At 46.1% G+C, this 16,673-nt stretch overlaps 1 protein-coding gene across 1 annotated transcript in view; it reads right to left on the minus strand.

Annotated features, from left to right (window-relative positions):
* Positions 1 to 361: 361 nt before the first annotated feature.
* The window catches only part of ZNF862 (zinc finger protein 862), a 31,992-nt gene continuing 15,680 nt past the window's right edge, over positions 362 to 16,673 (minus strand). The window contains exons 6-8 of the mRNA XM_008065984.2: positions 5,508 to 5,612; positions 2,286 to 4,400; positions 362 to 672 (exon numbers count right to left, since the gene is read on the minus strand). Of these exons, the coding sequence (XP_008064175.2) occupies positions 533 to 672; positions 2,286 to 4,400; positions 5,508 to 5,612 (2,360 nt within the window). The 3' untranslated portion in view covers positions 362 to 532. The remainder of the gene's footprint in view (positions 673 to 2,285; positions 4,401 to 5,507; positions 5,613 to 16,673) is intronic.

The following is a 16,673-nucleotide window of genomic DNA, read 5'->3' on the forward strand; positions in this document are numbered from 1 at the left end:
CTGTCCCCACAGTGGGGTCAGCCTCTACATCTACCAAAGTAGCCTTTCCCTTTGCCATTTAGGCTGTGGGCAGCCTCTCTGGAATGTTCTGAAAGGACTTCCAGAGGGCTAGGTGCTCCTTTAAGGCCCTGCCTCCAAAATTCCCCCACTTCAGGAAAGTCCTCTTGTCACCAGAACAGGGCTGAAATCTTTCCTGATGGGATTATTTCCTGGAGCACCTTAAAAGTGAACTTGACATAAGAACCCTTTCGGCACATTTCCATGCTGTGAGGCATCACTGTGCTTAGAAGGGCCTTGGGAAATAGGTTGTACTCTTCCTAATTCCCTGGCCTCTCTGTGATGTGACCTCCAACTACCTTGTCACTGCCCACTTCCTGGTGCTTGGAGAACACCCCCATCAAAAGCAAATTCTAGGACAGTCTAAAATCTGCAGAGAGCCTATCCCCATGATCCCAGGGGTATGTGTCTCCGAGGCAGTCCCAAGGACTCCCCTCCCTCAGAACATGCCAGGGGCTTCTTGGCTGGTGTGGGGTTATAGGAGTCTCTCGGGAGGCCGCCTAGTACAGTCCTTTGGAACCTCCACTGCTTCCCTGGAGGGCAGGACATGTGGCTTCTGGGTCCCTGACCCCTCCACATAGAGGGCCCCTGTCTCCTCCTTCCTGAGTCCAGCACCTGGGAGGGAGGAAGAAGAGTAGTAGTTAGACCGATCACATGATGACTGCCTTCCATGTCCAACTTCACCCCAGGGACTGTTTGGTGAAGAGAAGATGGTAGAACAGACTAGAGAAGGACCCAGGGCTTTCTTTGCACCTTATCTGTTCCTGCTTTGTTCATTCTTTTATTTTAGTACTGAAGCTCTCAACCAGGGGTGGTTTTGTACCCTAGGGCTATTTGGCAATGTATGGAGACTTTTTGTCATAAATTGGGGGGGAAGGTGCTATTGGTATCTAGTGGTTATCTAATGGATAGAGGTCAGAGATGCTGCCAAAGTTCCTCAATGTGCAGGTGGGATCCCCCAACCAAGAATTATTGGCTCCAAAGTCAACAGTGCCAAGGCTGAGTGCCCCTGGTTGGGAAAGAGGGCATTATCACACACGTCTGGTAGTGTTTGTACAGGTTTGTAGTAGTCCTGTCTCTGTGGAAAAAGGCACTTGCACAAGTGCACACCTGACATCATTTTCTCCTTCACCCCCACAGTCTGGACACTGAGAACAATTCACTCAACAAATGCTTGGGCAAAGCATTCACCAAGTCCTCCCTCCTGCCTCTCCCTGTCTCTTCTTGGTGAGGTAAGGGTTCTCTTCTCTCTGCCTGCCTGTTGTGGCTGCAGGGCCAGCCACCCTGCTTCCTACAGAGCCTCTGTCAACCCTGAGATTCGGTCCCATGGCCAATGACCACAGACTCAGAGGTAAGAATGGGAGCAGCAGCAGCAGCAGGAGACCAGCTAGAGAACATCAACAGAGAGAGCTACTGCTCCATCCCTGAGTGAATATGAATAGCCTGGAGAACCCCAGGGACTAATTGCTTTCTTTGGTTCTCAGTGACTGCTTGAAGAAAGAAAATGTCTTGCTTATGGCTGTTAGTAACTTGCTCTCCCTTTCTCCTCAATACAGCTTCACCCTTGAGTGAGCCCCTGACCCCTAGGGAGGCTGTTTCCGTTCTCCCCTGCCCGTGCAGTTCTTGCCTGAAAGCCCCAGCTTCTCCTCACATTTCCCTCCTCCTCAGCCATGCTGACCTGCACTCGCCTCTTCCCCAGTGAAAAAGCCCTGCAAGGCCCTGAGTCCTGCAGCCTCACTTAGGATGTGATGGCTGCCCTGGCCTGGTGGCCCTCTAGTCATTCTCAGAAGTGGTCTTGACTGTTAAGTGGTGCCACTTGCCAGGCATCATCCAACTGTCAGTGCCTGACGTGTATGAACTCATTCGGCAGATGAGAAACCAAAGCACAAAGGGAGGACCTGCCCAAGGCCACACAGCCAGTTAGCAGGCAGAGAAGCTGCAGAAATCATGCTCTTCTCACTATGTCCTGCTGCCTAGAGCATGTGTGTATTGTCTCTCTAGCTGGGTCTCTAGCTTGTCTCTCCAGCTGGATCCTGGAAGGCAGGCATCATGTCTCGAGTACCCATTAGCCCAACAAATGGCTGGCACATAATAGAAGCCCCACAAATACATGGAGACCCAGCCTATATTGTGAGCTGATGACAAGACCTCTGGTTCAGCACAGGACTGGGAGGCTGGGATTCTCCTGCTGTTTCCCCACATCCGGGAACTCTGCCACGTGTACTTACTCACATGGGAGCGGGCTGGCACCTGGGAGCAGGCATAGACGTGGCTGAAGCGCCGGCCCGAGGAGGTCAGATACCAGTGCTGAATGGCGGGCTGGGGGTCGTACTCTGTGACAGCCACGCCATTCACAGCCGTCATCATGAGCATGTTGAGCACCTCATTGGAGAGCTTGGTCCTCTCGTCAGTCCTGATCCGGTTCATGGCCTTGAACCCCCGTTCACAGCAGGAGGTGGAGACAGGCACACAGACCACCACGGCCATGAGCTTACTCAGCAGAGGGAAGCGGCAGTGCTGCATTAGGGCGTTTTTGCATAGCATGGAGAACGGGAGGTGCTGGGCGATGGCTTTCAGGCCCAGCCACTCTTCCAGCAGAGCATCTTCACTGTATCCTGTGGGGAGGGAGCATTCGAAATACCTGGCAAGGGTGAGAATATCATCGTTCCCAAAACTGGCAAGTTCACTCCCACTTGGCCAGGCCATGGTGTCAAACACCTCCATGTTCTTGAGCTGCGAGGGACGGTCTGCATCAAACCTCTGCTGGAGGTACTCAATCCCTGTCAGGACCACTCTCTCCCTGTCTGCCTGGAACCGCTGTTCCGCCATCTCCGGTCTGTCTAAGCAGATGCCATGGAGCTGCCCATCCTTGAAACTGGTGTTGAACTCTTCTTCTTTAGGCCCTGCCTGGTGACGGAGGTTCTCCAGGGCCACGTAGGCCCGTCCCAGTGCGGCATTCACCTCTGTAATCAGCACAATCTCCTTCTGGCACACCTCAGACAAAGGCCTGTAGATGCTCAGGAAGTCCAAAAGAAAGTGGCAGAACTTGACGAAGTGGAAGCCCCTCATCAGCTTCAGCATTCCCTTGGCCCGTTGCCCAACCTGTCCCCCGGCCTCCGCCACACTCTGGAGGTGCTTGGCCAGGGCAGGCCAGCTCACGAGCAGTGCGTTCAACGTGCGCCTCTCACTGGCCACCCACCTGACGGCATTTAGGTCCTTCAGGCGGATGATCTCCTGCTCCAGTGGAGCCGCGCCTTCCTGTAGCTCACTCAGCCTCTTGTTTGAGGACTGATAGAACTTGAAGACGGTTCGGATGTGCCGGTCACACTTCTTCATCAGATCGATGTTCCCACACGCATCTACCACGGCCAGGTGCAGCCGGTGGGCCACGCAGTGAACAGGCAGTAGCTGGGGTAGGACTTCCTGGAACTTTTCCACAAGGCCTCCTCTGCAGCTCAACATGGCAGAACCATCTGTGCCCAGGCCCACCACCCAGCCAGGCTTCCGGAAAGGGATGTCCAGCTCATCCAGGGCAGAAACGATGGTCTCAAAGTACCCATCCACCGTCTCACTGTAGAGTGGGGCCAGTGTGATGTACGACTCCTTCACCTCCATCTGCTTAAAGTAGCGGATATAAATCCCCACACAGGCCTGGTCGGAGGTGTCTGTGGAGCTGTCCAGCAACACGCTCACGCAGGGGGACTTCCGCACGTCCTCAAGGATTTCCTTCTTTAGCGTCTCAGAGATGTATTTGATGAACTGAGTACATGCTGTGCGATTGCGGTACTTGCCTAAAATCATGGTCCCAGTGCTTTGGAGGAGTTGCAGGATCTTCTCAAAGTCATTCAGGGGCCTTGAGTGGTATGCAATAGAGTAGGCAGCATTGAAAAAGTGCTCCATGTTTGCCATGAGGTCGCTGGAGATCTCTGGGACGAGGGCAGTCTGAGGGATGTCATCTTGGATTTCAACAGTGTTGACACAGAGCCTGTGTGCTTTGCTGACTTCATGGTACTTTAAAGTCTCCACTTTAAAAGGCCCCGTGTAACCTCTAACTAACCGAGATGACTTGTCATGGAGATTAGGTCTTTCTTTGCAAGCTGAACAGAAGAGCTTGGTCTCTTTTGGGTCAATTACTAACCATGGAAACTGTCCAAACCACGACCTCTGAATTGAACGGGGTCTGTAAGTCCTCTTGATTTTCCTAGGTCCATCCACTACTACTTCACACACGCTGGAATTACAGTAGGAGGTATATGTCTCCACAGAAGGAGCTGGAAGCAATGAAGATTCTACAGCTGAGGTGCATGTGTCTACCTCTTTTACAGCCACCATCTTCTTTTTCCCTTTGGAGAAAATTAAATTGTGCTTGGTTTTGCTGCCAAGAATTCTGCTCTTCCATCAGCTAAGATACTCCCAAAGTCGGTAAGTTCCCCTCATACGAAACAGAGAAGACGAATATGATCTACCTTTCCAGAGATCATTAGTGGCTACTAGTTAAACTCTTCCCTACTCTTATCTGTGAAAGTTAATCTGGCTCCCCAAGAGTTGTTGCAATCCCTGTGAGTTCTTTTTTTTTTTTTTAAACAGGGTCTCACTCTGTTGCCCAGGCTCAAGTGCAGTGGCATGGCCACAGCTCACTACAGCCTCAACCTCCTGGGCTCAGATAATCCTTCTGCCTCAACCTCCCAAGTAGCTGGGACTATAGGCATGCACTACCACTCCCGGCTAATTTTTGTATTTTTTTGTAGAGACAAAGTCTTACTATGTTGCCCAGGCTGGTCTCAAACCTGGCTCAAGAGATTTTTCCACACTGGCCTCTCAAAGTGCTGGGATCACAGGTGTGAGTCACTGTACCTGGCCCCTGTGGGTTCTTCTGCCAGCCTCCTGCTGCCTGGTCACACAGCTACCCTATGATCATGTGACACCAGATGCTAATAAGTTCAGCTAACCATTCAGATACTGCTAGATAAACACGTGACTTTAATCCTCTTGTGAGGTTCCACATGGAAATGAGGTTAAACACCTGTAAGTCCTCTTGTGACTCAGAGGGAAGGGTGGTACAGAAGTACACAGAGTAGCCACCAGCCAAGAAGTTACTAGTAGAGATATGCAAAACCATGGATTCTCACAAACCAATTGTGCTATCACTGAGCACCCTCCAGGTCCCCTGGGTCCTTGAGACCAGTGTCTCCCCACATACCTGCTTCTCACCAGCTCTGCCACAGCCCCCTTCAGCACTTCTGCTCATCCAAGGACCTTCTTTTTCCATTTCCCAGACTACTCTACACCCTGCAGGCAGGGCTAGCTGCTTATTCATCTTGTCTATCCAGGGCCTAATGTCGGGCCTGGTACCCAGAAGGCCCAGGATGAGCATGGCTGAACTCATGTTATATGACTTGCCATAGCCACATGTGCATGTGCCTGTCAGAACTCATTTGGCCTAGACTCACCTGGAGGATGACCTTTCCCCCACTTTGGCCCATTTGGGTCCTTGATCCAGGGTGCAGCCCTCCGTTCCAGTTTGGAGATCAAGTCTGGTTTGGCTGCAGCAGGCCCTGTGGCAGGATGAAGAGTCATGCTGATATCACTGCTATAGCCATCATGTACAGTACCCTACCTCAAGCCAGATCTGGGTTCTGAAATGCACAGGGATGCTTCTGGGTTCTAACCTTATAGAGTTCAGTCAGCCAGGGGAAGACTGAGAGCACACCTGAACAGAGGGCCAGAGAGGTGGCAGGGTGAGGGTATACCCTTAGCCAGGATGTACCCTTAACTTCCTCAGCTCCATGGATTGGCCACGGGAGTTATAAGCCAGCCAAATGCATCCACGGGGGGAAGGGTGAGCATAGGAAGAAACAGAGAGGATAAAGCACAAGAAGGGAGAAGGCAGGGATGCAAAAGAAGGCCACACAAGAAGTAGAAGGTGCTACTCACAGCTGTCCCGTACATGTGCCTCTCAGTACACCCACAGCTACACCCACCTTTGTGCGGGTGGCGAACTACATGGGTTATTTGAAAGGGTACTTGGAAGTCCCCCTGAGAATATCTACTGCCCACAATGAAACCTGAAATCTGACCACAAGAGGTCTGTGTCTTTGGATTAAGCACTACTCTTTACCTAAAATATGAATATTATTCAGGAGCATACGAAGAAATCGCCTCCTTTGTTTAAAATAAAATCCAGCCAGGATCGGTGGCTCAGTCTATAATCCCAGCACTTTGGGAGGCTGAGGTGAGTGGATTGCTTGAGCCTGTGGGCTCAAGACTAGCCCAGGCAACTTGGTGAAACCTTGTTTTAACAGATCAAAAATTAGCTGGGCTTGGTATTGCATGCTTGTAGTTCTGGCTACTTGGAAGGCTGGGGTGGAAGGATTGCTGGAGCCCAGCAGGTTGACGCTGGTGTGGCCATGAGAATGCCACTGTATTCCAGCCTGGGTGACAGAGTGAGACTCCAACTCAAAAAATAAAAATAAAAAATAATAAATAAATAAAATCCATTACTATCGACTTACATGCTTTTGTATGTATCTATGTAAATGTGATAAACTTTCTTTGGAAGGCCATACAAGCAACTGACACCTGTGGGTGTTTCTAGGAGGAAGTGAAGGACAAGATAAAAGGGAGATTATTTTTCACTATTTACCTTTTGGGCCACTTGTATATTATATTTGTTATATATGTATGTGTATCTACATACTTACTACCAATAAAAATAGAAATAAATCACTAAAGTATGAGTAAATTGAAGCTATATCCTCTTAAAACACCTCTAAAATGAGAAAAAAGATATAATGACAGTAAAAAGAAGCATAAGCCCAAGAGAAATATGGGACTAGAAATACTAATACATCTTTGGAAGGAGGAAAGGATATAAAAGAGAGAGAAGAACTAGCAGGGCCAAACACCAAATGCCTGCAGGGGTAACAAGGAGAAGCAAGCCGGGCTCGGTGGCTCAGCCTGTAATCCCACGCCTTTGGGAGACTGAGGTGAGTGGATTGCCTGAGCCCATGGGTTTGAGACCCGCCTGGGCGGTGAGACCTCATTTCTACAATAAAATCAAAAAATCAGCCGGGCGTGGTAGCGCACGCCTGTAATTCTGGCTACTCGGAAGGCTGAGGCGGAAGGATTGCCGGAGTCCAGCAGGTCGAGGCTGCGGTGGCCGGGAGCGGCCACTGCACTCCAGTCTGGGTGACAGAGTGAGACTCCAACTCAAAAAAACCCCAAAAAAACAAAAACAAGGAGAAGCAAGTTGGCTTGTACCACAGCACTCCCTAAAGGAGCGGGAGAAGGTGGTGGGTGAGAAACAGGCTGTAGCAGGGGGTTGGCTCAAAGTCTGCAGAGACCCGCTGGAGTCCAGGTCCTTTCCCCTCTCCTAGGAAACACCATCTCACCTAGGAGTAGAACCGTGGTTTAGTCTACAGAAAAGCTTACTCAGAAAGGCTCTGGAGCCCAGCTGCTGGGTATGGTGAAAGGTGCAGAAGGATGGTACTGAAGATAGGGAGATGAAGTCAGGTCTGTAGGTGGGGGGTATACTGCTCGGTTGCAAGAGTGCTGGCTGGGCTTATTATATCCTCTAAGCAGGAGACAGAAAGAGTGTTCTTTGGAGAAATGGAATTGCCCCTCTTTCTTCCCTCAAAAGATCAGTGGATACTGACTTTTGCAGGCTTTTCAATGAGACATCAGGTTTAGAGCTGATCACCCTACAATGAAACCTACCTCTTGATGAGTCTCAGTGACGCATAGAGCATCTAGTCAGGTTTTTTTTTTTTTTTTGAGTCAGAGTCTCACTGTCACCCAGGCTGGAGTGCAGTGATACACTCAAAGTCACCGTAGCCTCAACCTGCTGGGCTCAGGTAATCTTCTGCTTCAGTTTTCCAAGTAGCTGGAAGTACAGGCATGTACCACCACGCCCGGCCAATTTTTTGATTTATTGTAGAGATGAAGTCTTGCCAAGTTGCCCAGGCTGGTCTCGAATGCATGGGCTCAGGCAATCCTCTCACCTCAGCCTCCCAAAGTGCTGGGATTATAGGTGTGAGTCACCACGCCCAGCCTCTAGTCAGTTTTTTAAGGCTTTACTCTTACATAGAAATGAACCTAGAGATAATTGCTTAAGAAAAAGTTCTAAGATGAAAGAAACCAAAACAAGCAGAAAAAAGGACTGAAATAACTAACGCAATTGCAGGGAGCAAAGCAAAACTTTAAAATAATGAGAACAGTATTCCCAGAGAGAAGAGTCATGATAGCCATCCATGAAAGGAGCAGTAAGAGTCCTTAGAAACTTTAAAACCCAAGAGAATAAAAAATAAATAGCATTGTTAGAAAATAAGACTGAAGAGATCTCCAAGAAAGTAGTACAAAAAAAGATACATGCAGGAAACAGGAGAAAACAAACAGAAAACCAGAGGCTCAATCCAAGAAGTCTAATATTGAACTAATAGGAATTTCTGGAAAAATGGAGAAAACAGGAAGAAATCATAGACAAAATAAGAACATTTCCCCAAACTAGAAAGTATAGTTTTCCACATGGAAGGGAAGCACTAGGCACCCAGAACAAAAGATTAATGAAACACCAATTTCAAGGCCTATTAAAATTTTGAGAACATTGAAAGAAATTTTTAAAAACCTTTGGAGTAGAAAAAATAGGTTGCATTTGAGGATTTAGGAATAAAAAGTTATTAGATGTCTCAACAGCACAGGGACATCTAAAACACCAATGCTTTTAAAATGCTGAGGAAAATTATTTCCAATCTAGAATTCTATGTTCAAACAAGTTATAAATCAACTGTGGCGTGATCACAGCTTACTTTAGCCTTCAATTCCTGCACTCAAGTAATCCTCCTGTGTCAGTCTCCCAAGTAGCTAGGACTACAGGTACACACCACCACACCTAGCTAGTATTTTTCTTTTAGTTGGAGTCGCACTCTGTCTCCCAGGCTGGAGTGCAGTGGCACGCTCACGGCCACTGCAGCCTCGACCTGCTGGGCTCAGGCGATCCTTTCACCTCAGCCTTCCAAGTAGCTGGGACTACAGGCACATACCACCATACTTGGCTAATTTTTAAATTTATTGTAGAGATGAGGTCTCACCAAGTTGCCCGGGCTGGTCTGGAACCCATGGGCTCAGGCAATCCTCTCACCTCAGCCTCCCAAAGTGCTCGGATTATAGGCGTGAGCCACTGTGCCTGGCCTTACCTGGCTAGTTTTTTAAAATTTTTTTATAGAGGCAAGGTCTTGCTATGTTGCCCAGGCTGGTCTTGAACTCTTGGGCTCAAGCAATCCTCCTACATCTGCCTCCCAAAGTGCTGGAATTATAGGCGTGAGCCACGGCACTGGGTCAATCCCTGCATGTTTACTTAGGAAGCAACTAGAAGAAGTGCTCCAACAAAATGAAGATGTAAACCACAAAAGAAGAGAAATACTGAGGAAATGGAGGAACAACAAGTCTGAGGCCAGAGGTGTGCCACAGGCCTAAAGAGTGACTAGGTTAGATAGAGCAGGGAAGGGAATGCCCAGTGAGGGAAGTTTCCAGAAAGAAAATGAAACAGAGATTGCAGGATATTCAACCATGTGAAGTGCTATGATACCACTGGAGAGTTCAGGGATAATTGGTAAAAGTATAGAAAATTAGCTAAATTAAAAAGTAAGAACAAATTCCAATTTCAAGGGAAAAAGTCCTACAATGAAGGAAATACCATAATAAACCACTTTGCTCAGCAGTAAAACATAATCATAACTAGGCAAAAAATTTACATTGATTTAACCAAAAAAGTGTGGTATACCTGTTGTGAGATGATAGAGGGAAGAGAAGTGATTCCATAGTAGGAATCAATAGATAATATCTAAAATCAATAGATCAGGAATAGCAATAACCATATGCAGCAGGATATAAAAGGGTGATTCTGGCTGTCTGCTTAGGCTGAAGGTACCAAAAAGTGGGAGCCAGTAATCCCTCATTCCAAAGCTAGACCACCAAAGCACAACCTGGAAAGAGGAAGGCTGAGAACCTGGTGCTGTGACCTTAGCCCTCACCTAGTGACAGGAGGTCAAAGATCTGAGACAGAAGAGGTCAGGAAGCTGGGTATTAGGTATGTTTCTGGAAAGCGTTGTCAAATGTATTGTGAGTTCTTTTCTCCACCTGTGGGGAGGAATGGGGTACACTCTTCTCCCTAACCTTCCCTGTAAATCCTGGAGCTGTGGGGCTAGCCATGAAACCAGGCCTGGGAAAGACTAAAGCAGACACTGACTGATTTGAGGTGGCCATGCTGGGGATGTCCCACATTCCCAGAGTTTGTCTGAGCAAAGGATCTATAAATACATATGTTTTCATGGTCCAGATGTGGGGCATGCAGAGAAAGTAGCCTGGAGTCATCTCAAAGGGACTCTGCCTGAGATGGCTGTTGGTGGGATGCTCTCCCATGAAGGAACCCACACAGGAGAGAGAAGACATCCACCCGTCAAGGCAACTGCAAGTGTCTTGTGCCCAGTGACCAGAGAGGGGACTCTACAGAACTCATAAACACACCCAAACAATCAGCTTTAAATGATCACAGCTCCAAGTAGCTGCTATCTGGTTACATGCCCGGTAAAAACCTTTCTTGTACCTTTCCCACCCACCTACCCACCACCCCAGATATGTGAGAAATCCTGGAACAAGTTGAGAGGTGGGAGAGGCATCTTTCTTCCTACTGCATGGTTCCAGATTCTACATCTGAAGGCAGTTGAGGAGGGAAAGGCAACAAACTCATGTTAAGTGAAGTCTAGATTTTTTACTATACAAGGATTGGACTTGTTTCCTGATTTTTTCTTTTCTTTCTTTTTTTATTTTTTGAGCCAGGGTCTCACACTGGCGCCTAGGCTGGAGTGCAGTGGCATGATCGTGACTCACCACAGCCTTGCCCTCCTGAACTGAAGCAATCTTCCTGCTTCAGTCTTCCAAAATACTGGGATTAACAGGCATCAGCTATCGCACCTGACCCCTAGTTTTATCTTTTCAGTAAATTTGTAAAATACAACCAAACTTACAAAAAAGTTTCAATAACACAAGGAACTCTAATCATTTACATCTGTCCCAATTTGTTTTATTATGTCTGTGAGCTTAACTGCACACTCTCTTTCTGTGCATATACATATTTTTTTTCCAGAATCATTTGAGAGTAAATACTTTTCATACTTTGTTCCTAAATACTTCTGTGTTTTGCCCAAGAAAAAGAACCTTCTCATAGATGGTAAGCAGGATTCTAACATGACCTCCAGGGACCCTCACCCTTGTCTAGTCCCTCCCCTTTGGGTGGGTAGACTCTGAACAAGAGAGAGAGGTTGCACCTGTATTCAAGTTACCTTGCCTTGCAATGAGAGGCTAGCTGGTAGGCCTGACCTAACCTCACGAGCCCTTTAAAAGCAGGGAGTGCTCTCAGGCTGGCAGCAGAAGTGGGTGTCAGAGCTTCAAAGCACGGGACAATTCTACACACTGCTGCTGGCCTGAGGATGGAGGCCTCGGGGAAAGGACTTGAGAGCAGCCTCTAGGAGCCTGAGAGTACTCCCTGTCGACAGGACAGGGACCTCAGTTCTACGACCGCCAAGGAACTGGATTCTGCCCACAACCTAAGTGAGCTCAGAGCCATTCTTCCTGAAGCTCCAGATGGGAACCCACCTGGCCGACACCTTAGTTCCAGCTGGGCGATACCCTAAGTGGAGAACCCAGTTGGGCTGATCTGGATTTCTGGCCTGCAAAACTTCAAGATGATAAATGAGTGTGGTAATTTATGTGGCAACAGAAAGCAAACATGTCTTACACAACCAAAGTATAATGATCAAAGTCAGAAAATTTAACACTGACCTAATAGTGTTACCTAATCCACAGTCCACAACTAATTTCCTCAGTTGTCCCCAAAGTGTCCTCTATCTCTGTATCTGTTTTTCCTAGCCCAACATCTACTCTAGCATCATGCACTGGGTTGTAATGCCTCTTCAATCTCCTTTAATTTGGGACAGTTTGTCAGTTTTTCTCTGTCTTGCTTGATCAGGACACTCTTGAAGAGTGTTATGCTGGCCACTGTACTCACTGATATTAGACCATGAACATGACAAAAAAGTTTCTTGAGGATTTTCTGTCATCTGAGTAAGAGTCATGGGCCCTGTCTAGATTTTCTCATCCAAAGGGTGAGAAAGGAAGGCTCCCCAGGGCTGAGATGACAAGTGGTGACAGGAGAGAATGTAGCTGTTTTATGAGCACTTCCTACTAGAGTCTATCCATTTATTTATTTATTTATTTATTCATTTTTGAGTTGGAGTATCACTCTGTCACCCAGACTAGAGGGCAGTGGCATGTTCCTGGCCACCACAGCCTCGACTTGCTGGGCTCAGGCAATCCTTCTGCCTCAGCCTTCCAAGCAGCTGGAACTACAGGCATGTGCCACCGTGCCCAACTAATTTTTATTGATTGATTGATTGATTGTGGAGATGCAGTCTCGCCATGTTGCCCAGGTTGGTCTCGAACCTGTGGGCTCAGGCAATCCTCTCACCTTGGCCTCCCAAAGTGTGGGGATTTTAGGCGTCCATCCTTTTAAAGATTATTTCCACATGTATTATTTAGAAATAATGAGGCAAATTATTAGAAGAAACAGCTAAGAGATCTTGGAAAGGAGGATTTAGCAAAACAAAAAGTTTGGTCTAGAGACTGTCATTTTTCATTTTAAGAACTACTTTGACAAAAAAGTAATTATGAAGAAATATTTTTAAAGAGTAATTGAAGACACATGGGATTCATTTTCCCCAAATCTGTTTGTCTCAGTTTATAGTCTCCCTGGGGACTGTTTACCTTTGGTTGTTGCTGGCACCACCACCCTGGCCCCAGTAGTACTATACCGCTTTGAAGCTGTGGCCTACGTTTATCAACACCTTTTCTTTTTGTTCCCTTCAGAACAAGTGAAACAGAAGGGAATTTTCAAACAGACTTTTCTATGCCTTAGTAATGGAAAAAGGACTGAGGGCACATAACTGTGGCAAGTGAATACACACAAACACACTAACACCCATATTCCGTAAAAGTTCACCAAAATGGTTTGGCCTACAGAGGAAAGATTTCTGATCCTTCTGAGCTAACCTCATTCCAAGCCTGGCAGGCATTATACCATGAATCAGTTCTAAAAAGGTTACTCTAGCTGAGCACAGTGGTACACACCCGTAGTCCCAGCTACTCAGGAACATGAGGTGGGAGGAACGCTTGAGTCCAGGAGTTTGAGTCCAGCCTGGGCAGCAGAGTAAGACCCTATATCTAATATAAATAAACAATATAAAAATAAAAAGGCCACTCTGACCGTTGCCTTGGTTCTTCTCCCCCTAGCTCCTGGCTGCTCCCCTCAGAGGCCATCATCACATGCCCTGCCATAGAAAAGAAGCTGGCTTCTAAGACATCCTCTGAGTGATTCTAACTCTCTGTTCATCTCCTTTAGAGTCCTCTCACTCAGTTTTGGTTTCCGTCTAGTGATACAACTTCCTCCCCCAGCTCTGTGAGGTCTGGCTGTCCCATGCAGATAAGACACTGCCCACTGGAGTGAGTGACCTGGCCACTTAGTGTATGAAAACACCTTTACCAAAAACAAAACAATACAAAGCAAAAAAACAGTCTCTATGTTGCCTATTTCTGTTACTAACAAATATTAGTATCTTAGCAGTGGAATGTAATTGAGATTTCTGGATGCTTTTTTGAGAGAAGCAAGAGACCTCATAAAATATAGCCAAAGTCTGAAATCAGAGTCTAAAGTATGGAAGAAACAGAACTAGTGGAGTGATAAAATAATTCTAAATGAGCAAGTGCACAAAAGCAAAGATCGAAATAGGAAAATATTAAACATGAAACCAAAACCGGCTGGGCTCAGTGGCTCAGCCTGTAATCCCAGCACTTTAGGAGGCTGAGTGGATTGCCTGAGCCTGCGGGTTCGAGACCCACTCAGGTAACTTAGCAAGACCTCATCTCTACAATAAAAAAATTATCCAGGCGTGGTGAGCACCTGTGGTTCCGGATACTTGGAATGCTGAGGGGGAAGGATCGTGGGAGCCCAGCAGGGCGAGGCTGCAGTGGCCGGGAGTATGCCACTGCACTGCAGTCAGGGTGACAGAGTGAGACTCCAAATCAAAACCAAAAAACTTCTTCTCTATAATCAAGATGCCTGTCCTCTATAAGTTTAGCACTACTGATAGATAAGGCCTCTGGTGAGGCCAAGGTAGATATGATAGGTGAGTGAATACAACCTAGAAACACACATCTGTTGAAAAGCTTCAGTATATGCAATTTCTTCTTCTTGCTATATTGCCCAGGCTAGTCTTGAACTCCTGGCCTCAAGTAATCCTCCTGTCTCAGCCTCCCAAAATTACTGAGATTACAGGTGTGAGCTACTGCACCCAGCCCCAGTCTATGCAATTTAACTGCCAAACAACTGACAGAAATTAGTGTTAAAAAGTGTGTTAAATTAACTGCCTTGAGATTGTCTTTACAAACAGTTACAATAAATCTAAAATCTAAAAGAACAAATCTTTCAGACTGCTTTCCCAATTATAATTCTGTAACTGTCTTTTTAGTTGTAAACTCTCATGAGAAGGAATGGGAAAACTGGCTGGATTTCCTCAGACAATAAGAGCAAAAGAAACACAGCACAATGCCCACAAAGACTCCCAACCTATGCTTGAGTTGAAGCCAATATAAACTAATTAGCCCTGAGAAGTCAATCTCCTTTCTCCACCTAGCTCTCACTTAGGTGAGAGAACTAACAGCAACCTACAGAGAAGGTCTGAAAGAGCCAGACCAAACTATTAGACGCCCTTCTGAGGGGGACTGCAGACTAAGAGGGACACGAGTAAAGATTCATTTTTATTTTATTTTTTTGAGTTGGAGTCTCACTCTGTCGCCCAGACTGGAGTGCAGTGGCCGCTCCCGGCCACTGCAGCCTCGACCTGCTGGGCTCCCGCGATCCTTCCGCCTCAGCCTTCCAAGTAGCCAGAATTACAGGCACGCGCTACCACGCCTGGCTGATTTTTTGATTTATTGTAGAGATGAGGTCTCGCTGCCCAGGCAGGTCTCGAACCCATAGGCTCAGGCAATCCACTCACCTCAGCCTCCCAAAGACGTGGGATTACAGGCAGAGCCACCGAGCCCAGCTTTAAAGATTCATTTTTAAAATATACTGCTCAGACTTTTAAATAATCTTATCTTTGGTGCCTGAAATGAAAAGAGTTCAATTGGTAATAAACATATACAAAGCAGGAATCTTATCCGAGTTCAATCTATATTCAATGGACAGAATAGTAATAAACAGTTTAGTCATTTACCAACTCAGGGCTTTTTTATCATCTGAAAACTAATACTACTATCAACTTACAGGGTTGGTTTAAGGACTAGACAGAATATAAATAAGACATTCATACAGGGCCAGCACTTGGTAGATGCTCAGTCAATAGCAAAAACCACTGTTATTATTATTCCTAGACATAAGAATTAAAAAAACTACCAAAAGAAAAACACAGAGGATTCATAATACACAGAATAAACAGATCATAATGTTTCAAGATAAAATACAATAAACATTAAGAAGTTATTAGGAGATGTTTTTAAAAGGCTTTACTTGGCCACAAAAATTATGACTGAAGTTATTTTTTTCAAAAATTGACTTCACTCCAAGGGTAAGTTTTATATGTGTTCTAACTACAAAATAAAATTAAAAGACAATGCAAAAAAATATTTGTTTTCAACTCTTCAAGTATTTGTCACAATGAGGTAAAGTGTGGGAAAGGAAAAAAAAACTAGCCAAAGTAAAAATAATAGAGAATCTCCACTATGTTTTGACACTATTTTATATCCCAATTATCGGGTTCATGCATTTTAAAAGGTCAGTTTTAAATATACAAATCATTTATGACAGGCCCTGGCTAGAGTCTCCAGGCTCCTTAAAATGCTTTAATATCTCAAACATGAAAAACTGCTTAAATTGGGGGATAGTTAAGGAATAACTGGAGACCTAATTAAAGTAACTAAAAGCAATCACACACATGCAATTCATTTTCTAGGTTTCTGTGGCTGACTGAATTTCACAGACAACTATAGAGGGCAAGCCCATCCTCCATAAAGCCTTCCCGATCCTGCCTCAGACCCTCATGCAAAATCAGTCCACCTTTCTCTCATTATATTTTTTGTTAATTCAAATAAAACTTAACTAAGACTCAACTGTACCTTAATTTCCCCTTGTTAGCTAAGATTTGCCTACTTCCTAATTTATATAAGTTTAAAAGAAAATGATAAAATGCTTAGATAATATTCTATTAAAACACAAAACTTGAGGTAACAAGTAAAGGCTAAACAATCATTGCAGTCCCCAAGCGCCTGCCCTTCAACACCGACTGCTTGTGCTGAAAGCACAAGCATTCAGGGGGCTCCAGAGGGCAAACTGCTTCGCTCAGTTTACTTTACAGGAAAACCCAACACTGTGACACTAAAGCAGATTACTTTAAAGCAGGAGTCTCCAAGCCCTGGGCCACGGACTGGAACTCATCTGTGGCTGTTAGGAACTGGGTCTCACAGCAGAAGGTGAGCAGCAGGCGAGTGAGGGAGGCTTCACCTGTATTTTC

This window comes from Carlito syrichta, unplaced genomic scaffold (genome assembly GCF_000164805.1).
Source record: "Carlito syrichta isolate Samal-C Ts95f unplaced genomic scaffold, Tarsius_syrichta-2.0.1 Scaffold308825, whole genome shotgun sequence".
In the NCBI taxonomy this organism is placed as follows: Eukaryota; Metazoa; Chordata; class Mammalia; order Primates; family Tarsiidae; genus Carlito; species Carlito syrichta.